A 23,449-nucleotide genomic window follows, 5' to 3' on the forward strand; every position below is an offset into this window, starting at 1 on the left:
GAGGAGCACAGCAATTCCCAGCTGAGAAAAGAAAGGAGGAACTTTGATCTGAGTTGCAGGCTCCAATGGGAATGGCAAGCCCCCTGATCTGGTGACTGACAAGTTCGGTCCCATTTCAGCTACACAGCAGAAAACCCAATGTAAAAATGGCAAACCTGGATATGAACCAATAGGACTGAACGGTCCAAAAAGGCAATTGTAGCCAATTTTTATAATTGAGAAGAAACATTGAGTTCTACTTTCTATATTGATAGAAACAGCTATTTAATTCAGGTCTATCATCTGCACACCTCTGGGGCTGCTGGATATATTTTTGCAAAATGGTTTTCTGGCCATGTTTCACTATTTGTGCCACTGTGGCTATTAAAGGAAGAGGAAAAAGTTATTTTGCTGCAGACAAACATTCTAGCTGACATTTGTATGCAAGGCAAAACTACACGTTTGGAGACAAAGACATCAAGAGTTTGTGTTTATTTGTCTACATTCAGCTTAATCAAGATGTACTGCCTGAATGATCCAGACATACAAAACCCACTCTTTCCCACTGGTTTTTAAAATAAAATCTTCACTTATAAAACTGAAACACTAAAGCATTAAAATACAGAAAGCTTGTTTAACTCACTTCACAAAAGCATTAACAGATGGCATATCCCTTATCTATTTAAAGCCATACTGGGTTAACACTTGAATGACAATTTTAAATAGAAAAAGGATACTGAAATTTTATTAACTCAAAAATTCTATTTAGACAAAGTTGTAATGGCAACTAACAAACCATTAAATACATAGATGTCCAAAATACAGCTAAGTATGGAATTACAGGTACTCGACCATTAGTGACGGATATCACAAAGAGCACTGCAACATGGAAACGGGGGTTTACATGTTTACTGTGATGCAATAAAACTGAATATTCAAAGGGTGCGCAAGTGCGGAAGGTAACAAAACTTCACACCCACGGAGAAAGGGTCGGTTTATCTGTACTGATAATTCATGTTGTGATCGTTTCTGCCGTAGCCGCCTTGGGAAGCTTGGTAGGAACTTGGGGGTCCGCTGTAATTCTGGCCTGAACCTGGAGAGCTGTAGTTAGTCTGAGAAGAATATCCACCTGAAATGGAGAGCGAAGAGTTCATCTAAACCATGTTGAGACGAGCTATTTTAACACAACAGTACGCAACAAGAATTGTTGTTACTTATCCAGTCTGGGCTGCCATCCAGCAGAGCACACACAGAAAACAGAAGAGTGGTGACTGCATCTTTGCACCACACACAAACACATTTTACAAAGGAGAGCCGAAGAGGGTTGTGTACTGACCTTGCTTACCTTGGTAAGACGACCCTCCTCCCCCAGATCCTCCCCCATAGCCGCTGTGTGAACCAGTATTGTATGAGGCACCTCCTGACCCATAGTTATTTCCTCCACCTCCACCACGGCCACTGCCGCCACCATAACCTGCAATTGAGAACACACGCTGAGCAAGGCTGACAGTGAAGTCTGCAACTCTGCTCTTAGACCAGGACACCTTAAAAATATCTAGACTATCAATACAGAACTGAGTTAGTAACAGAAACTGCCAAGGAGTTTATGACTCATCAAGGTAAGGGTTACGGCCAAGTGTTCAATTAGAGAAAATCTTTCTCCTGCAGCCTTTGGCTGGTAAAAGTGCCACAGGCTTAGCTGCCAGCGCAGGAGAGGCTTGACCAGTCAGAGCTGCACCAAGGAGAGACTACGGTCTGTAACAGGGTAACTTCTCCACAGCCTGTACAATTGCATATGGCTGGAGGGTCTGGCCTACAGCTGGAAGAACAGCTCATGCAAGTAAAAAAATTCCTTTTGTGGAGAGTGGGGACTTGGGTAATTTTTTGGCTGAGTCACATGGGTGGCCTCAATTAGCCTTGCCTAGCCAAAAACTACATGGGTGTTGTACGTAAATTTGTTAGTCTCTAAGGTGCCACAAGGACTCCTCATTGTTTTTGCATGAAGAAACAGTATTTCTGGACAGAGGTGTTTACGGGCCTTGAAGATTCTTTCAAACCCTGTTCATGTCCCTGATTCCACGCCACTGCTCCTTAACCAAGGCTGGCTTTTGGCATAAGTGCCCTGAAGCAGTTTGATTTGTGATGGAAAGACCAAAACTATCAAATGTTTATTCTTCTAAAGTGTTAAAGACTAAATGCCCAACTGATCACGTTAGTGGTAATGTAGCAGACAATATCCACAAAGACGCAGCACAATTGTACAGGCTGTGGAGAAGTTACCCTGTAACAGACTATAGTCTCTCCTTGGTACAGCTCTGACTGATCACGGGAAGTAGCATCAGAATGGGAGAGAGATCAGTCTAACAGGTCAAAAGGCCAATCTGGTATCTGCTACATTTGGCAGCAAACTACTAAGGCTGCGTCTCTACTTAACATGCTACAGCGGCACAGCTGCAGCTCTACTGAATCTCTTCGGTGTAGACTCTCACTACAGCGAGAGGAAGGGTTCTCCCATTGCTGTAGTTAACCCACCTCCCCGAGAGGCAGTAGCTATGCCTGTGGAAGAATTCTTCTGTGGACCTAGCACTGTCTATACGAGGGTGTAGGCCAGCTTAGCTTTCTCTCAGGGGTGTAGCTTGTCACACAGCTGAGAGGTGTAGCTATGCTGACTTAAGTTTCCAATGTAGACCAGCCCTACGTGTAACAGGGACAGTTTAACTTCACTAACTACCTACATTATTCTAGCAGATTCAGATCCTGAATATGGATACCATCTCACTCTGGAATGAAGTCCACAGGGTGTCCATTTCAGAATACAGATTTACATTCACTGGGAGTCCTACTTCTTTCCAGTTGAACACTAAATACGGTATCTAAACTACACGAAATAGGAGGATATATTTATGTCAAACCCACGGATTTTCTGCCCAGAATCACCAGGAATAGAAAGGCCAGGTACACAGAATGGGCCTGCATTTAGAATTTGTAATTCTCTGCATCTCAGACCAGACACATGATCAAGGGCTAGTCTCTCACTAGCCATCTTTCATTTGGAGTGTATATCATGAAGAAACAGGTTTTAGAGTGGTAGCCATGTTAATCTGTATCAGCAAAAACAACAAGCAGTCCTTGTGGCACCTTAGAGACTAAAATTTATTTGGGCATAAGCTTATACCCAAATAAATTTGTTAGTCTCTAAGGTGCCACAAGGACTCCTCATTGTTTTTGCATGAAGAAACAGTATTTCTGGACAGAGGTGTTTACGGGCCTTGAAGATTCTTTCAAACCCTGTTCATGTCCCTGATTCCACGACACTGCTCCTTAACCAATAAAGGAAGTTTCAGCAGAGCAACACACCCATAATGGACTCTCATGCCAACATGGCATTGAAGTACCATCATCACAACTCCTGAAGCTCACTACAATTCTAATGTTTAAGGCAGTACCGCCTGTTCACCCCAAAAAGACTTCATAATCCCTGTGGAAATCTGTCTGGCCCCCAAATGTAGCATTTTAACCCTGAGTATCTACTTAGGTCCTTATAAACAATCCCCCACTCACTGAATTTGCTCTCGTAGTTGTAGTCTGATCCTCCGCCAGAGGAGTTGTAAGAATTAGAGTAAGAGTAGTTGCCTTGTCCGTGATTATATCCTTTTTGTTTGCCTTGCGGAGGGCCGTAATTGCTGTACTGATTTTGGTTGTAAGACTGCTGTTGCTGGCCTTGGTGGGATTGATACCCTGACCCATAGGAAGGTTTTTGCTGTCCTCCATGCTGCTGCTTCTTTCCAGCATGTTTGGGTGGAACTGGTGAGCTGTAGTTGTCACCACCTTGGTAGTAGGATCCATAGCCAGAGGAGCCCCCGCCGCCACCACCACCTCCACCACTTCCTGTGTTGCCGGAGTGACCACCATTGCTATAAAACTGGCCTGAACAAAGAAGAGGAAGTCAAACGGTGTTTCTGACAGGCTTGAGGAAACAGTCACTCCACCACTTTGTTTTAAAATACCTTATTAAATGTAAATGGTTGTGTGCCTTGTATCACACTATGATGTTTTGACATTATATAAGCAGCAGTTTAGACTCCAGAACTCTTTTGACCAACACAAGAAGATTTAAGTAATTCCAGACAAGGCCAACAGGTGTAACATTTTGTTCATTTAAGTAGATAAGGAATCACGATACACATTGACACAGGATCTTCCAGTTACTATCACTGCTCATTAAACAACTCTTCAAGTCTTAGGAATTAAATGTGTGTAGAACTTTAAGGATCTGTATCAAATTCTAGAACTAAGTTCAAGGTGACTAGTGGTTTTTCCAATGCATGTTACAATATCTAACAATTATTACTTAATGTTCTACAAAGTTAGTTGGTCTCGTCCTCAAATTACACTGGAGACAAGCTAGCCACCAATGATAATTGAAGCTCATTCTCCACAGAAAAGGAATGAAAATCAGGAAGAATCTTACTCCAGTGACAAGGACTTAGAGCCAACACCCATACAAATCACTCTAAAATAAAGAGCACTTTCCACATGAAATGCTGTTTGAATAGGAATAATTTGACTGAAATCAAAGATGCCTTATACAAAGCTTATCCAACTGTACCAAAGTGCTCACTCCATCAAATTCTGGCATCAGCATGAACTCAGAAGGTTACCAGAACCCTGTGTTAGGGCTGAGGATCCCCAAAAGGAATAACTGGAATAACCTTGTACTTAGTCTTTTGGCAGCTAGAAACTTATTTTCTGATCGACCTGTGGCACTAACAGACTGGATCTTGCACTGTTGAGTAACTACCTTCCTGCCCAATTTAAACATGTTCAGGTTTAAGGGATTGTTCAGTTCAGGCCCTAGATAATTGGCCTACTTTAATAACTTAAGACGAGAGCAGGTATGTTGCATTTTGATTTTTTAATAAAGGTCATGATTCTTATTTACCAAGAAACAACAGCCACTAGGATCTAGACAAAAACCTGCATCACTGTCCACAGTAGAGTACGCACAGCTCCAGGAGCTTAAGTGATGCTTGAGAGACAGGTGGAGTTTTACTGAGTTAAACTACATTAGAAACAAAGGAGGGGTGTAATAAAAACATAGTACTTCTCAAATAGAGAAGAATGTAAAGTTAAAAAGTCAAGGAGTAAACTTGTGACCTTTAACAGCTCCACATTTGTGAAACTTTAAAAAGCACATCTGAATGATGGAACGTGAATCAGAGCTCATTTCCAACACACAAACTGCAGTTTGTACAGAAGAGCTGGCTCTAGGAACCATCCAGCTTTTTTCTTTATTTTGCATACTAGTTTAAAACTTCTAATATTCCTGGAATAACCATTTAAAAGGACTTCACCCCACCTCCAAATTAGGGTAAGGCCCTTTCCACACTATGCAAATAAACATGTTATAACATGTCTCTTCTTCTGTGGGCAGAAGGCCACATTTCAATAGGGCAGAAACAAGGTTCTTTAATAGTTCTTTCCACCCAAAAGAAGTTATAACATGGTTATACCATACTACAATAAAAAATATTCCTGTAGTGTGTAGCTTGGTACTAAACCTCCAGTCTTTGGTACAAACAGAGATCCAGAGTTATAGCAAAAGAATATATGAAAGAATGCAGAAGTGAGCTTCTTCCGAATGGGAGGTGAGGGAGAAACCTGCATCACCTGAGCTGAAAACGTAAATGGTGGAAGTTGATGCTTTTCCCAAGAGAGTTAAGACAGCTTTTGGGACAGTCATTTCTAGATGAATGCTTTATATTTAACTAGGCAAGTGTTAACACTGTTCAATGCCTAAATTCCACCCCTGTTCAGTTAAAACTACTGAATAAAAATATCCAACACACAAGTTACTTTAACATGTATTCATTTAAAAAAAAATGGCATTTTCACCTCATTCAGAACAATATCTATTCCCTTGTATAAAAAGACATTATCTCAAACAATAACTTTCTAAAAAAAATAGGACATGCATTATTTTTTTAAAAAGTGTTCACACTGAATATTTAAAATTTTGCCCAAGGAGGTTTCAGCAACCGGATGTTTGACAGGAATACAGACTAACACGGCTGTTCCTCTGAAACCTGACAGGTTACTGTTTTCACCAGTTTAAATTATTGAGTTAACTAAAAGGTTATTGAGCCTCACAAATTAAATTAATGCAATGCTTCAGGATTTGCAGCTAAAAAGAACAGTGACAAAGAAAATACAATTTTGAAACATAAGTATCATAGCAAGAATAAAGGACCGAACACATGATCTTTTATTAAATATTAGAGAGTCTCAAAAGGCAATTTATTCCCTGAGACTTCAAACTCTTATGACGTTTCATTGTCCGGGCTATTAAATACTTCTGCTTTTAGGGCAATGTGCATTTTACAAGAGGCATAAGCTACAGAGAATATCAGATGGCCTGAGCAGCCAGTCAGCCTGCTGGGTTTGCAACCCTTGGACATTTTAGTTTTTGAAGTGCTTTAGGCCCTTTATGCTTGGATCAAAAAAGCCCATTTTTATGTAACTAATGAACCCACGCATTTTTAAGAAGTCATGAAAACTAACACTTTTACATCAACTCCTTAATGCCTGGATATTTATTGTACCAGTATTGGAAGCACAGTACAATACCTTTGACAGTATACTAGCTAGCAGCCACAATAAGTCACACCCCTCCAGCATTTATTCACCAGTGTATTACAAAGGATGTAAAGATTAATTTAGCACATATGATTGCACATACAAGTCACCATTTTGCATGCTTAAAATGCTGGGCTGTACTAGATTCAGAAACGCTGAAAGTATCTTCCCTACTGTCAGAGGCATCAACCCAAGTTCTGGTGTTTATTAAAAGGCTTAAATTTTGTACAAAACCTGCTGTAAATTAAGACAAAGGTAGATTAAAACTTCAGTATTTGTTTCTTAAAAATAAAGTAATGCTTTCCATAAAAAGCAAAGGTGGGCTTTTTGCCTTTATGCTGAACAGAGCTGACTTTAAAATTTGTGCAAATTGCACAAAAACGTTCTTGGATAATTAGTTCCCCCTGTTGTGTACATCAAATTACGAGCAAGTTCAAAGGCAAATCACAATAAAAACTGCCACTGTCTTAAGTTCTGCCGGCTAATAGTTTCAGACAAGCTGCGGTGAAAAGCCACTGTTGAGAAACCCAGTGAAGCACAGGGACACAGCACGAACACTTTGGGTTTTGGAGTTCGAGAAAATTGGAGTAAAAAGCTGTTTTTTGCAATACTTTTAGATGATCTAGGAAGACCCAAAATCATGATAGCCGTAGCAGTCTGTGAAAAAGTCACCTACAAAAGGGGGAGACAGAGCAGAGAAAAAAATTAGAATTCTTTTGAAGATGGCAAAATGCGCCACATTTGAAAGTCATGTTTTAGATTTCTCTGCTCCTGTCACCCCCCAATGAAGGCTTCTTCTCAAGACAAATAGCTGTGTATTTTCAGGAAAATCTTATTCACAAGAGTGGTGGATTGCTTCACATGGCTTAAAGCAGAGAAATTTAAAATATTCACATTTGAAGAGGAAACCTGATGTTACCTGGATTTGAGTTTAAGTTTTAAACATCTGATTCAGCTCCCTTTCATTATTTCTCATTTTAAAATGAACATGCTATGATGGTTCAGGTACAGGTATATCACTGTATGTTGAAACCCAGAGTTCAAGTAACCCCAGTTGGGTGCTGTGTTTCAAAGATTAAAACCTTAACACTTACTATAGCCTGCTGTTGCAGAATTTCCTCCATAACCATAGCTTCCGTATCCAGCTCCTAGAATGGAGGAAAGCAATTACTCTAAGATATTCATTTTCTATTGTTGATGAAAGGAATGAAAAGCTCATTAAAACAAACTTCACTTCCAATAAGCTACAGCGTAAGTTATCTAATTTGTGTAATGTAGGAACTCTATTACCACCTATATGCTTAAACCAAGAAAGCTGATCAACTCCATTGGAGATACCCTACTTGTGAACACCTACTTCACTTTACATGTATTAAGTTTAACATGCGACAGCAGACATTTAGTTAGTAGAGTGAAACATTCACGGTAACTCACCAGCATTCATATAGCCACCATGATTGCCACCACCAAATCCACCTCTGCCTCTGCCACGGCCTCTGATGTTGCCTCCTCTGCCACGTCCACGCAGATTTGGGGGAGGTGGCACTTCATTGTGCATGGGGCCTCCCATTCCAAAACCTGGATTATGCTGCTGTGGAAGAGACACCTTGTTACACAACCCTATTTTTAAATCAGCATTTCAGTGCCCAACCTGAAATGGATTTGTGTTTCTGAAGTCCAGTGCAGGTAGAACTGAGCTACGAACTTGAGTGTTTGGCCCTAATTCTAAACCTAGGGGTAAATCGATCTCCGTTTCTCCGAAGGCAAACGGGGATAACAACCACCCCTCCTCTGCCTCTCTGGGGTGTTGAGTAACATTGCTTAGGTTACACACACAGAACAGAAACATTTAAAATCACCAGCAAGTGTGCCTACCTTTACTGCAAACTTGGGTCCTCCCCTTGCAGGTACAGGGGCTCTTTTCTTCTTATTGGGCTCAACAGCAACTGGAGCATCGGGAAACAGCTTCTCTAGGGCAGCTAAAGCAGCGTAGGCTTTTGCCACTTTTTTGTTTGAGCCAGCTCCTTGAAATTTCTGCCCATCAACCTCAACCTTAGAAATAGATTAAATAACCATGCTATGAATCACACAAGAGATGTCACTTTTGACACTGCTATGTTGGTAAATTATGGCATAGCTTGCTACTTCCATGCACAGTGTCAGACAGAAATTAGTATGAACTAGTGAAATTTTACTAGGCCTGGAAGTTAAAGCTGCACAGAGTGTCTATAAATGTAACCTTGTGTACAGAGAACTACAAAGTCGCTCACCTCCATGACAAAGCGCTTGTCATGGCTGCCACCTGTTTCTGAAATCAGTTCGTATTTTAGACCACGCCTCTTCTCATTGAGTTCCATCACTGGATTCTTGCCATGCTTAGTCAGGATTGGTCCCTGTTGTTTCACATTCTAAAATAAATTAGAAGTGCCGTTAAAGGTACAAAGAGCTGTTGGACTTGGAGTTATCCAATGTATGCTTGTGGTTTTTATAATTAAGGAAAATGTTAGTCTTAAAGGGAAAGTTACATTGAAAGTTAAGTTTGAGGAATAAAAGTTTCAGCTATAACCCTTATAATTATTGTAACTGAAAAGTTAATGATTTTTATAGTTTTATTTTGCATTTGTCAGCATTATGTATAATCAGTGTGCTCCTTACCTAGAACACCCCTTTAAAACAGGAGAGAAAAAATCCTCAAATATTTTACGGGATTGTAAGGAGTTTCAGGACACACTATTTAATCAAAACTCCACTGAAACTCAAGTGGACAGTATTCCTTTTAAAAAGTGCTTGAGAGTTTCAGACTCATGAGTGAAAGAATCATTTAAGCAGCTTGTCACAACACGGCTCTCCTGAAGGTTGGAGGAAAGATTTGGTCTCAAAAGATGTAAGAAGTCTGTGCTCACCTCTGGAGTTTGCTCTGAGGGAGGAGAAGCAGCACTGGGTGTAGAGATAGTTTCCACTACAGGAGGAGGAGGAGCAACTACTGGTTTCTGTTCTGTTTCTTCTGCCGATTCATCTCCTTTTCCAGACTCTTTGCCTTCCACTCCTGTAGGTAAACCCATATCCTGCAACACCTAAGGGTGCAGGAAGGGAGACAGGCCATTGAGAAGTACTGACACTATATCCTCCATGCCTCTTATACCCCTACGGTGAGGTACGTAGCTGAGAGGGCTGTGTAGAAGTGGATCCACTGGCCCTGTCCCAGAAATTACAACTACCTCCATTCGTTCCAAATGTAGTATTAGCCCAAGCTTCATCCATCCCCACTGATGGTGCTAAAACTTCCAGGAGGCTATAACCATTCCCCCAAGCCCTACAGGCCCTTTAAACATTGGCAACAAAAAGGGTAAAGTCTTTTGGCTAGTGATTTACTTAATCCGTCAAGGGCTGCTACTATTTCAGCGTTTTAACTTCAACACAAAACTGTACCCAGTGTAGAAGGGCCTACACACTTCACATATGATTTCTAACATGATCTTCCAGAAGATTAAGTCTAAGGGAGTAACTGTTTGGATACTAATGTTTTTTAGAGAAAGGAATTTGAAGGGGGGGAAAAAAAGTGTTTACATGAAGACAAAGCTCTTACTTTTACTGCCACATGCAATTTGGCTGTCTTTTTGGAAGGTCCAGATGCCTCAAACGTACTGCCATCGACTTCCACGGACATAGTAAAGATAGGAGCATGAACCGGACCAGTCTGAGACACAAGTTTGTACTGGAGACCAGGTTTTAGCTGATTTAATTTCATCAGTGCATTCATAGCCTGGGGAGGTTCAGTTTTTTCCTCTAAACAGAAAAACAGTTTGTTTGTTAGACATGCACATTTGTTTTAAGACAAACTTGACAACTGAATTCAGACAATAAGAGGTTTCAATCTGCCACTGTGGACTTCTTGTTTAGAAGTACAGATTTGAAAGGATCATTTATAGTAGATAAAGCCTTAAAAAGCAGGAGAAAAATCCAGTCACTCAGATTTACAAGCCATTCCACAAGAAACACTTTCTTCTGCAGTTTGCCCCTCATTTAGTCTGAAAACAGCTCTTAGGCAGCAACTTGTTACCTACCTCTGGTTAACTCAATACCTTTTTTCTGAATCTTCTTTTTCTTTTTGCTGGGAGACTTCTCCTCTCCATCCTCCTCCATAGGACGCTTCATTGGGGTGATGGCATATGTGGTACTGGGGGGAATCTGGACTGTAAAGATCATAAGAGGCAGCTAAATATATCAATTACTGAGTGATGGAGTAGCAAGAGCACTGGGCACTGAGAATGTATTCGTTTATTCCAATACCTACCAGTGTAGTCAACTGGATTTTCGTTCTTTGGTTTCTTGGGCATCTTGGAAGGCAGGGGATCCATCCCCAAGACCTTGTGAAGCTGGCCAAAAGCAGCAAGTCTCAAAGCATGCTAAAAAGATGGAACACATGTTAATGGGATGCACAAGTTGCTAAAGTAATATTTGCTCACTGCAGAGGTTCAAAGAGGAATCTTCTACCCACCCCTGCTCAAAAAAAAAAAAAAAAAAAAAAAACCAACAAAAAACACACCAAAAAAGACAGCTCAGTTTAAATGGGATGCTCCTTAGAATTCTAAGTTCAATCCAAAACCTGGGCCACAGCGGTAAGTCACTATTTAAAACCTGATACTTTGCTTCTGGCAGATGAAACTATAAATTTCTTTTTTAGTGTGAGACCCATTTTTTTACATGACTAGGTATTAAAAAAATTAAAACCAACCTCAGAGAGGTTACTAGACTACCATTAACCAATATGGAAGTTCAACATAAATTGAACTCATTAAGTTTTTGCAACATCTGTAGGCAAAACTATACCTGAGCACTCTGTGTGATATCTTCCCTTTGTTGTCTGTCTAGATGCCCAATAGCATCAGTGGCTTCTTTTTCACAAGGATCATAAATACCAGAACCATCTGAAGGCAGGAAACAAGGAAGATATGCAGAGAATTATCCTAGTGTTTCTAAAAAAACTAAACTAAGTATTCCCTTGGCATCATTCAACACTCATCTGTGTAACACCGATCAACGTCCAACATTTTGAAATTTATCTGGATTATTTTACAAGTACAATTATAAGTGAAGTTGGTTAATACCACTTAGAAAGTAAGACAACCAATTTAACACTTGTAGAATCTGGTACTTCACACTGCAGGGCTTATCATCATGGGTCCTTGTGCCCTAGATAAAATGATGGTACTGTAATACCCATTTATGCTACATATTTTTATGAACTTTTAAATCTCAACTGTGCAAACACAGAATCACAGAAATGTAGGGCTGGAAGGGCCAAGAGGTCATCTTGTCCTCCTCCTCGCGCTGAGGCAGGATCAAGTATACCTAGACCAGTGGTTCTCAACCTGCGGCCCATGGGCCGCTTGCAGCCCAATCAGCACAGAGCTACAGCCCATGTGACATCCTCAGGGCCATACAGGTAGTATTGGATGCGGCCCACATAGCACACTGGGCCATATATGTGACCCACAATGGTAAATAGGTTGAGAACCACTGACCTAGAGCATCCCTGACAATGAGGGGGGCCTTGTAAGTACCACACAATACTATAATGCACCAAACTTTAATTGCATCCCATGTGATTTCTTGCTTTGAAATGTATATGCAGAGAACCATCTAACCTGGCATAACAATTCCTGATGCAAGACATTCAAGTACTCTTCTCAGGGCCTCACCAGCTCCCATTGGTCTATTAGCTGTTCCAATTGATTTTTCACACAGCAGCTCCAGAGGCTGTAAAACATTTGAGATTTTAAAAAGTGAGAGATGCAGACACATGACGGTTTTAGGGAAACTTTACAACAAATGCCTAAGCAAAAGCAAAAGAATCACCAAATTGAATATAAGCAGCAGAGGGCTGTAACTGCCATAAGTTTAGAAATTACTTTAAATTCAGCCTACAGATCCAAAGTATGTGATCATATAGAAAGTCTTCAAGTGTATATTTCAAAACCAAAATGCTTCAATAATGTCTTCAAATTAAAGAAAGTTGCAATTTGTGAAAATGGCATTTCAGACTGAAGAACAGTTCTCTCCAGTGACTTAAAGAATAAAACCAAACAATTCAGAAAACAGTAAAAAAAAAAAAAAAAATTACCCATCCTCTAAGTGGTCCCCAAGTAGGAATCCGAGTACACAGATCTCTCAGCACCCTGATGACTATGACGCACGATTTCAGACCATTAGCCCTGGCCTAGAATAAGTAATCAAGCAAAGGCATATTCAATAAAAATACCAAAACCAATTTATGTGCAGACAAATATTAATTTTTGCAGTGCTACTTTGTCAAGGGTAAACAATATATATTTACATCATTACAATTTTATAACGGAATAGTAATTAGTGTACAAAAGTGACATTACTCTTAACACAAAGCAGCAACTATGCATCTACTCATTAAAAAAAGTTTCCTCTTTGAACATTAAATTCGCTTAAGTGCTTCTTTAGCAACTGTATGGTTGACAGACGCTAAGTTCAGCACAACTATCGTCCAATGTTAAAGTACTTTAATATAAAGTTAGATATTTGTAAACTTTAACTGGCTACTTAAAGACAAATATAAGAACAAAATGCAAACCTGGAACCACTTGGCGTGTCGGAGTGACGCCAAGGCAGCAAGGCATTTCTGCCTGTCCAGAACGTCCGGGGTGTCGTTGACTGATAGCGTTTCTATTCGTGGATGGAATAAGAAGACAGGCACAGTTTGACCAAGGGGGTTCTGTCAGGTGGAGAGGGGATGAGGCAGCTTCCTAAAGGGCAGCGGAGGCTCCCAAAAGATCTCGAGCTATACCCTTTACCTGAAAGGATAGTCTGCAGTACACTTCACTTTATTACCCTTAACTGGAACTTCACACTGCAGAGAGGGGGAGATTAATGTAACAGGGAATAGGCTAACTCCTATACTATGAGGGGAAAGAGGAATTCTGTGTAGGAGGGGACAGAAAGCCTATACTGCTTTAACAAAGCTTCAGAAAGTAGAATTCTACGGTACCTAACAGAAAGGGAAGTTTGAACTTAACCCTCACTCTACATCCAGAGCAGAGGTAAAGGCTTTTCTAAAGCCAAGGGAACCCCCTCCGCCCACAAGGCTTGACTGCCCTGGCCCCGGCCCGTGACAGAGTGCGTCCTGTTGGTCAAAGGTCCAGCGTCCCTAAAATTGACAAACTAGAAGGCTTGGTAGACGAAGTCAGATATCAGAACCATAGACAATCAATAGAGCACAAAAATATTCTCCAGTCTGTGCTGCAGCAAAACTGAAGATTTGTGTTACTAATTTTGAAGTGTCTGAAGACCAGGGTTTTAGATAAGGCTAGTTCGAACACTTGTTATGCATACAAGTTCATGAGTCAAATAGTGTGATGCTTGTGATACAGAACTGATTATAGTAAGATTTTTCAAGTGAAAATATTTTTGACGTCTTATTCCAAAGAGTAAGTTTGAATAAGATCATGGATGGCGTCTAACTTTATCCAAAACTCTGCATCACGTCCTGGAATTCTGAACTTTAGCTGATAAAACAGCCAAAGAGACCCAACAGTGCACCTATCATTTTTGCTGCAACACAAACCATTTTATATAACATATCCAATTTTATGTACATGCAAAAGTCATTTACAAGAAGCCTTCAATATTTTTTAAGGTACAAGCTTACATTTGATGTCATTTGTGTGGGCCTTTAACACGGCTAGGTATAAAAAAAGATTTAAACAACATTATATATTAGTGAACTAAAGGCCCAAGTAAGAAAAGTGAAATACCACTTGAAAGGTGCTACTCAATTTTAGGAGTCTGTTTCTAATTATCCACATCCATGGTCTCTTGTAGTATTACAATCTGGAAATTGAATTTGTCTGCATGAAATATTTTTGTCTCAAACAACTTGGACTACCTACGCTGAAATTGAATAGCACATTTTAACAGTGATTAGCAATACACAACGTAAGTTCCCAGACTGACTGTTAGCCGTTTTCAGTCTTCCATACCTCCAGCTAACAGTTTTTCCATTTCTTCTCTCACAACAGGGGATGTCAAGTGAATGGTCAGCGTCAATGGAGGCTCCTGTGTGTTCTTAATGATAATTGCAGCTTCGCTCACAGACTGGATTATTTCATATTTATCTTCAGTAATAGTCTACAATATAATAATTTTACCATTTAGAAATTTTCTCTTGGATTTATGCGTTTCTTCCAAGTGCACAGCACCGCCCTTTCCCTTAAGAGTATCAACAAGCCTCATACGGATGCTATAACTTACTTTTCAGTTTAGTTAGTTTATGAAGTGATATTATAAAATTGTTTGCGGCAAATGACATCCACCTACTTTACAAGGTGTTTCTGTAAAGACAAGGTGGTTCTGTAAAGATATTAACCACATTTTCCCATTCTGTCTTAGTAAGAAGCCTAATAAATATCCCAGTAACCTTCTAGTCCCTTTAATCCATTCACTTGTGTGTGTTCACTGTGACAAGCATACACAATCAAAGGATTTTACTCACAGCAAGCTGTACACCAAGATTCTCAGCTACTTTGTCCAAGAGACCAGTTGTGGGTTTCTCTTTGCACAGGAGAACTAGCTCAAGATCCAAGTCTCCCTTCAGTAGCAGGCCTTTTGCTACAAGCCCAACACGCATCACTCCACGAAGGGTCCTAGTCAAATGCTCGGCAGCCTTCTGATCCCTGTGAAAAATATGTAAATGCAGTTATGGCAGCACAAAAGTCGAAGCCTGAAGTGCACTTAAAGGGACACTTAAATTAACCTAGCTCACAGGACAAAGCAGTAAAGGTTTAGATCCAAAATATGAGCACTACTACTATACACATACAGGAAAATTACTTGAATTCCATGTTTATTTCCTCTGGCTATGGAATGTCAGAATTAGGGAGAAAATGAGAACTAATGTCTTTTCAAGCACTTAAGAACACATTACTATCAGTCTAGAGAAAAAAAATACTACTGAAGCACTTGACAGAGTCCCCATAAAACAGCTGACTAGTAATGTTACTTACCCTCCTTCTTTGTTTTCTTCTTCGGCTGCTGTTTCCATGGCCTCCGGTTCTGGCTGCTCCCCACTGACTTTTTCCTGTTCATCAATCCAGTCAGATACAGCTTTGAGAGCACGTTCTGTATGGGAGACCATGTTCTGAACTGCCTCCAACTCTTCCTGAGTTGGGTAAACAGCAGAATGTTTTGCCATCACATGGCGGTCATCATTCACAAAAATACGCATCGGTCGCTGAAAAGACAAAATTTGATGCAATTTAATAATAGACTAAGAATAATATTTATTTCTGAAAGCTGGAGATTTCAGAGTCTTACCATTTTTGCTTCTGAATCTTTGCTGAAGCTTTCAAAAAGTATTTATTTAACTTCTTCCTCCAAGGAACTACAACCAATACAGCTTTCTATAATCTAAAAACAACAGAAAAATAATTACCAATGATTTGTAGGTGGACTGATAAATCATCTGTCTACTTGGTAAGTACATACCTGTAACTCAAATTTGTTATCAAAGTAATTGGGTGTATAAACTGTGCAGATTAGGACCATATGAACAGTTTATAGCTGACCAAGTATTCTACCCCTGAAGACCAATACCCATAGGCATTGATATAGTAGCTGAACATTAACCCAAATGCAAAATAATGATCAAAATCAAGTTTGCCATACAGACACCATTCTAACATGTATGGATTGCTTTAAAAGTTCTTACTTTGAGAAGAAGGATGAAAACATTCCAGAGCTCATCAAGTGCTACATCAAATATATCTATTTAATAAAGGTTTGACAACCACTACCATACATCCAAGATGTGCAATGCAACATGTGAAATAACTACACAGACCTAAATGTATAATGCCAACCCTATGCTATATTTCATTCAAGAGCACAAAAGGAGTGAGGTTTCATGTTGTCTAAAGACTTAATTATAAGAGTCCAATGGTCTGAGCAAAAAAGACTGCCTGATTTCTAATCCTACCTCTTACACTGTACCCATTGTTGACTTGGGGAAGTGATATAGCCTCCCTCTGCCTAAAACACGCTCTCATTTTCTTTACAAAAAAAATCCACTACACAAGCCCCTCTCTACATTTTAAAGACATGAATTTTTAAGTCCAACCTAACTAAATCCCCAGTTAATGCAAAACTACTTTCCACTAGTGAAGTGGAGCATGAAAAATGGAATCACTGCAAACTTAACTAACTACTGCAGTTTCATGGCAAAAGGAACAACCTGGTGTCCTAGCAGAAAGGATCCTCCAATGCCTGCTCATCCCAGACAGGCCTAAGTGATCACTTGCGATAATCTATTTCCCATACCACCACCTCATCCTACTGCCTACAAGTAAACGGGCAGCCTGTTTCACTATGATGATATATGAGCAAGTATGGTTATGTTCACTGCCTTAACTTTTGTTTTCCTTGTTTCACTATTTGTGTTCTGAGTAGGCATGGCAGAATTCGGGGTTTTTTATACTTCTGACAGATAATACTGATGTCTATTTTTAAGCATTTTTTGTTATTTTTATCAGTTTAAATTTTCACCAGTTGCAGGAAATTACGTGGAGGGTCAAACCATTATTTCATGACAGACGACACTGAGATTCAAAAAATTAAAGCTTTATAACCATTAAAACAAATTGTCAACATCACATGTCAAAATATAAAAAGTAAATATCCTTATAACCAACCCTAATAATTCAAACAACATTTTTCTTAATTTGACTATGTGTAAATTTTAATGTTAACATTTTTTCCATCAGTTTGTGTGTTCAACGAAATCCATGTTTATTGATAAAAATCTAATCCTTCCAGGCCTACCTATGAGGAAATACACTTGTGCAAACTAAACTCTAAGTTAGCTAATTTTTGTGTAGGAATACAAGTGTTTTGATAATTCCCATAACTGTTGTGCTACAGTTGTACAAGAATCTCCATGGAACTACTCATCACCGTTCTGAGGTCATCTTTAGAAACGAACAAAACGCTTTAAAACAGTTTATGCCAGGGGATCTCAAACTGGGGGTCGGGAGGTTATTATATGGGGGGGTCGCAAGCTGTCAGCCTGCACCCCAAACCCTGCTTTGTATCCAGCATTTATAATGGTGTTAAATATATAAAAAAGGCTTGCTATGTGAAAGGGGTCACCAGTACAAAAGTTTGAGAACCACTGGTTTATGCCATAACTGGTTTTTAACTCTGTATCAACTCAAACTTCTACCCCTTTGTTTCTTCATTTGATCACTCTTTAATAGATAGATAGATGGCGGTAAGATTAATCTCCTAAGGATTCATATCTATTCTTTGTGAAAGGCAACACCTTTCCAAGAACGTTTTCAGATGTGCAGGTGACTTTTGGCATGAAGCCCAAAATACAATCTAGCACCAAACTGGCTTTACCCTTCTAGTTTTAAACAGCAGTAAGAATGCAGGAAGCTATGAAATTAGAATATGACAAGAACCAACAGTTTATTGAAATAGAGACAGTAAATCAAAATCAGTTTGAAAATATTTATCTTTAGTAAGTCTCCATGATTTCTCTCTGCAAAATATTACAAGGTCAATTTATCCCCCACCCCAAACTCCTAGTTTTCTAATAACTTCAAGGAACTAGATTACCTGTTAGGTGCTGGCTAAAAACATCTAAGCATCCAACATGAAATTCTTACTGAGCTCAAAAAGGTGATGCAAAGTTATCAAGCCTCAGAGCTAATGAATAAATTTGTAAAGGTTTACAACAGAAATTATAGTTGGAGACAAGTGCTGGCAGACCCTTAACTTCAACACCACTACTGGGCTCTGCTTAATTTCAATTAAGATTTTGTCGAACTGTTTTAAATGCATCCATATTAACCTTGTCTGGCATTTCCTACCTACCTCAGATTTACACAGCAATCGTGTCTCAACTGTATTTTACACATCAGAATCAAATACATGTACTTGAATTTCAGCTGTTTGCAAATGAACATACATCTTCACAAAAAGGGGACTAAATTTTAACTTTTATTACATTAAATTACACTGGGATCCATGCAGACAGGTATCTTAGGAGACAGTAAAAAACAAAAACACCCTGATGAGTACTATAAAAATACTTAGCATTGACAATATACTCAGGATGCCATATCACTTTTTCAATAATACTAATTTGCAATTAATCCGGACACATCTTAAATAAATATAAACTATTGTGAGGGGCTAGGAAGAAAAAAACGCTAGCAATGAAGTGGCAAAACACTCAGTATTTTACTAAAGCAGTGCTGCTCTATGTTTTATTAGCTGTATCATCATAGTGCCTAGATCCCCGTCACGGACCAGGACCCCATTGTGCTAGGTGCTGTACCAATACAGAAGGAAAAGGCAGTCCCCCAATCCCACAAAGTAATATCCTATGATGAAGACAACTCACTATCATTAATCCTTTGACACAGCAAGTGGGGAATTTTCACCATGCAGCCTTTTATGATAACATATTAAAAGAAACAGCTAGGGCTGCAATTCTGCAAATATTTACAAACATGACAAACTTTCCTACTGTGAGCAGTCCCATTAGCTCAATGAGACTACCTGCAATAATAAGGATAAGCATGTACGTGTTTGCAGGACTGAAGCCTAGATGTCTCAATTCCAGGATCATTCTTATCCTGTAATACAGAGGTGTGCTGGTATTCTGACACCTTGTCATATGTTAGGAACATATACAAGTCCTAACCTCTCTAATCCCTGTCCGAAGGCCTGAGTTTGGATTCTGAATACTTCTGAAAGTATTTGTACCAATTCTCAAAAATGCCCTCACCTGTTAGCCAAATAGCTACTTAATTTACTAAAAATTACTTTTATATTTATTTGTACCCTGAATATTAATTTTGTAAATAAGTGTTGACAGCCATACATTGATATTTGTTAATGACATCTGTATTGTTCCCTCTCCAAGTGAGATGAGAAATTCTGAATCGTGTCAATAAAAAAAAATAAATTAAAGGTCACATCCAGAAAATGCTACAGCAGATTAAACTGAAATTTCCAGTTTTCTAAGACTAATATTATTTATGCACTTAAGATCATAAAAACCCCTTTTTAATGTGAGAATAAGAGCTACTTATGGTTTCTGCAGCATCATAGGATTCAGACCTTGCAGGAAAGGTAACCACAGAATAGGTTAAAAACATTAATTTTACTTATGGTGTGAACTATCGACAATGCTTCACAAAGTTAACATTCAATAAAATGTGGGAAAAGGACTAAAAAAGGTAACACACACACACACTTCGAAATCACATCATGCTCTTTACTATGCTAAAACTTCCTCCTATCATTTCCACTTCATGATTTAACTAATTATTCCAATGCTATAAAGCACTGGGTTCTTGCATTTCAAAGTAATGGCCCAAACTGGCTCATGTGGGTGAAAAGCAAGAGAGTAATCAGAATGCTAAAGGTTTAAAGTTTGGTTTTTTATAAACGTTTCAGAGTAGCAGCTGTGTTACAGTCTGTATCTGCAAAAAGAAAAGGAGGACTTGGGGCACCTTAGAGACTAAATAAACTTGTTAGTCTCTAAGGTGCCACAAGTCCTCCTTTTCTTTTTTGCGTTTTTTATAAAGATACCCCATCTATTCTGTGATATCTTAGCTTGATGAGGAAAAAAATAGTTTCTATTTCTCCATTTATACAGTTTTCTTTTTTAACTTCCTCAATTTGAATAAGACTGGGTACTCCATTTCATTTTTGTTTATGACCAGTTCTGTAGGCTTTCAAGTTCTCATTCACTAACAGGACAGGACACATTTTTGAGCTGTTCAAATCTTGGTCCCAGAACAGCCTGTTTGTGGGAAGATTTACAAAACCTGGCTCAAATGTAAAGAGATGCAGGATGTTAATGGAAAGCAGAGATTTCCAGGTTTTTCAGTAGGTATGCCATTACCAACCTGCGAGTCGTACTTTACATTGAATTCTGAGTTACAGAGAAATCCAGCAGCTCTGAAAACTGGTCAGAAGTAGAACAAAGGAGAAATTTCAGCTACCAGGGAAGCTGTGGGGAGACGAACTCAATGGGACCCAGCCGGATGTTTCCCCATCTCTGCTACATGCCCCTCCGGGCCTGTGCTCTGACGGAGTCACCCTCCCCCACAGCGCTGTTTCACTGCACTGAGAACGGCAGAGATCTGCAGCCTACTGCCAGGATGCAGGCCTCGGGCAGTAGGTGTCTCCTGCCGCACCGGAGAGCGCCTCGGGCAGGCCCCTGCTCCCCCCACCACCCGCAGCAGGGGAGCACTGAGCGAGCGCGGCTCTCTGCCCGGGCTGCCACTGCTGCACGCCGGGGGGCGGCCTACCCGGGATGCGGCGCTCCGCCCTCTGCAGGAGGAGCGGGCGGCCCCGGGACCGCGGGAGGGGGGAAACCCCTGCATCGCGCCGCGCAGGGAGGGAGGGAGGGAGGGAGGGAGGATCGGGCCCCCCACGCGAGGAGCAGCCGCCGCCATTTGCAAAGGCGGCAGCGAGAACAAAGCGGCCCCGAGCAGCGCGTGGAGCCGCGGCCGCCGCGAGACCCCGCACGCGCCACCCCCCCCCCTCCACCCCAAGCCGGGCAGCGCGCGAGGGGGTGAGCGAGGTGCGCGCGCAGCACCCCCCTGTGCGCCCGCGCCGTACCACCCCCCCCCCCGCTTTTACTCCCGGCCCAACCGCCATCCGCCGCCATTTTGTCTCCACAGCACAATGGGGCGAGCGGAGTGGGGGGCCGGGCCGGGCCCGGGCCCGGGGTGGGGGACCAGGCACCCGCTCGCCTTCAGGCCGGGCAGGAAGGGGCCGCCAGGCCTGGGAGTAGGCCCAGCACCGCCCCCCGCGCGGCCCAGCACCGCCCCCCCTTCCTGCGCCTCAGCGCGGGGAGTCCCTCAGGCCGGGGGCGGCCCCTGCTTCGCCCGGCCCCGCTCCCCGGCTGCTGCCCGGCTCCCCGAGGCCGCACTCACCGGCCGGGCCGTGCCCACCGCCGCCGGCTCCCCACACGGTGCGGTGCGCAGCGCTGTTCGGCTCCGACTGCAGCGAGGGGGGAGGAGCCGGCGGGAGAATGGGGGAGGGGGACCGTCGGGGGGGCAGGGAGGGATCACGTGGGGAGGCCGCCGGGTCCGCTCCCCACCAATCGGCGCGGGACGCCGCTGCGACGTCACCTGCGCGCCCGGCTAGGCTCCGCCTCCTTCGGATCTGCGTCTCGGCGCGCGGCGCCGCGGGCTCAGAACGAGGGGGAGGTGGCTCGGCGCGCGGGGAACTGGGGCAGGTGCGAGGCGAGGGGGCGGGGCTAGGGGATCGATGGGGAGAGGGGCAGTGTGGGGCGGCCACCCTGATGGCAAGGGAATGCGAGGGGGGCAGGTGTTCTGAGGGGAAGGGGGTCAAGGGGCAGGTGCTCTGAGGGGAAAGGGGCATGGGGGGTAGTGTGGGGAGGCTGCCCTGAAGGGAGAGGGATGTGGGGGGCAGTGTGGGTTGGCTGCTCTGAGGGGAAAGGGGCATGGGGGGGCAGCTGCCCTGAGGGGAAGGTGGCGGGGGACTGGCCTCAGGAGAAGTGGGGGCAAGACACAGTTGCTCTGAGGGGAAAGGGGCATGAGGGGGTAGTGTGGGGAGGCTGCCCTGAAGGGAAGGGGATGTGGGGGGCAGTGTGGGATGGCTGCTCTGAGGGGAAAGGGGATGGGGGGGCAGCTGCCCTGAGGGTATTACAGCCCTCAGGAGACTAAACTGTGATGTGCCACAGGAAGAGAATAGGAGGGAGGGAGGGAGGGAGGTGTCCCAGTGCCAAAGACCCTTGCCGTGGCAAGAAACTGATTAATTGAGATATATACCCAGACGATCCTGGAAAGCAGTCCACACCCCAAGCCACAGAGGAAGGCAAAAAACCCCCAAAGGTCTCTGCCAATCTGACCTGGGGGAAAATTCTTCCCAAATCCACATATAGCACGCAGTTAGATTCTGAGCATGATGTGAACAAGAACCAGCCAGCTGTAGCCATCACTGATGTTTCTGAGGAAGGAGAGAAACAAAATACAAATACAGAATAGGTTGTGGGGTTGGGCAATCTCTTTCTGACCCCTGCAGATGACCACCTGAAGCATGAGATGTGAGCAGAAAGGATTTTGGGGAGCCTGGCAGCAGCTGTCCATCCTGTCATGAAGGGAGCATGGGAAGGATCACTGGGTGGCTGCTCACCTCACACCTGTTATGAGGTGGGGTATGGAAGGGCTCAGATCTTCTCATTCTCTGCATTTGTGTGCATGCATGTGTGAGGTTCTTACCCTCAGCACAATGAGGAAGGCTCACCTGACAGGACTCAGACTCACCAGTGGCAGCCCCCCTGCCCTCTTTGAGCGTGGATGACTGTATTTCCAAGCTGGAAAAATGGGAACACTTGCCAATTTCTCCAGTGCTCTCTCCCCTCCCTGTCTTGTTACCATTCTCCATCCTTCAGGGTCAGACTTGGGCAGGAGGGGAGAAGTGGTAGCATCCTCCTCCAGCACTGCTCACAGATTGGGGTCCACCCATGAACAAATGCAGTCTGTGACTGCTCTTTGCCTCAGACCTGAAGGTGGTCAGGTGCCCAGTTCTGCACTGCTTACTCAGTTTATTGAAGTCATGTGAGGATTGCAGGATCAAGTCCCTGCTTTGCCAGTCTTGTGAACCTCCCAAACAAGCCATTTCTAGTCAGTTTCCAAGCAAAAGCCAATATTATGCTTGGGTGCATTGTGGCTTTTAAAAATCTGTACATTTCACTTGGAGCAGGTTTCAGACTGTTGGCAAGTTGACAGTGCACATAATAAATAATAACTACAACAGC

The 23,449-nt window shown here is 42.2% G+C and overlaps 1 protein-coding gene across 10 annotated transcripts; it reads right to left on the bottom strand.

Annotated features, from left to right (window-relative positions):
• Positions 1 to 453: 453 nt before the first annotated feature.
• Positions 454 to 21,719, bottom strand: ILF3 (interleukin enhancer binding factor 3). 10 transcript variants are annotated; one of them, XM_075121731.1, is made up of 20 exons: positions 21,600 to 21,719; positions 15,958 to 16,050; positions 15,648 to 15,874; positions 15,137 to 15,317; positions 14,625 to 14,772; positions 13,220 to 13,311; positions 12,740 to 12,835; positions 12,264 to 12,375; positions 11,446 to 11,543; positions 10,910 to 11,021; positions 10,698 to 10,808; positions 10,202 to 10,401; positions 9,519 to 9,689; positions 8,886 to 9,023; positions 8,491 to 8,667; positions 8,050 to 8,203; positions 7,710 to 7,763; positions 3,541 to 3,906; positions 1,325 to 1,453; positions 454 to 1,108 (listed from the first exon to the last, which is right to left on the bottom strand). In XM_075121731.1, exons 2-20 carry the CDS (start codon positions 15,958 to 15,960, stop codon positions 975 to 977), a joined length of 2,703 nt encoding a protein of 900 aa, XP_074977832.1. In that variant the 5' UTR covers positions 15,961 to 16,050; positions 21,600 to 21,719; the 3' UTR covers positions 454 to 974. The 10 variants fall into 10 exon arrangements, with proteins under 10 accessions (XP_074977832.1, XP_074977828.1, XP_074977831.1 ...); XM_075121727.1 differs by having other exon boundaries at positions 1,316 to 1,453; XM_075121730.1 differs by having other exon boundaries at positions 8,050 to 8,206.
• Between the last annotated feature and the right edge of the window lie 1,730 nt (positions 21,720 to 23,449).

The sequence above is a fragment of the Caretta caretta genome, chromosome 20, assembly GCF_965140235.1.
Source record: "Caretta caretta isolate rCarCar2 chromosome 20, rCarCar1.hap1, whole genome shotgun sequence".
Taxonomy (NCBI): Eukaryota; Metazoa; Chordata; order Testudines; family Cheloniidae; genus Caretta; species Caretta caretta.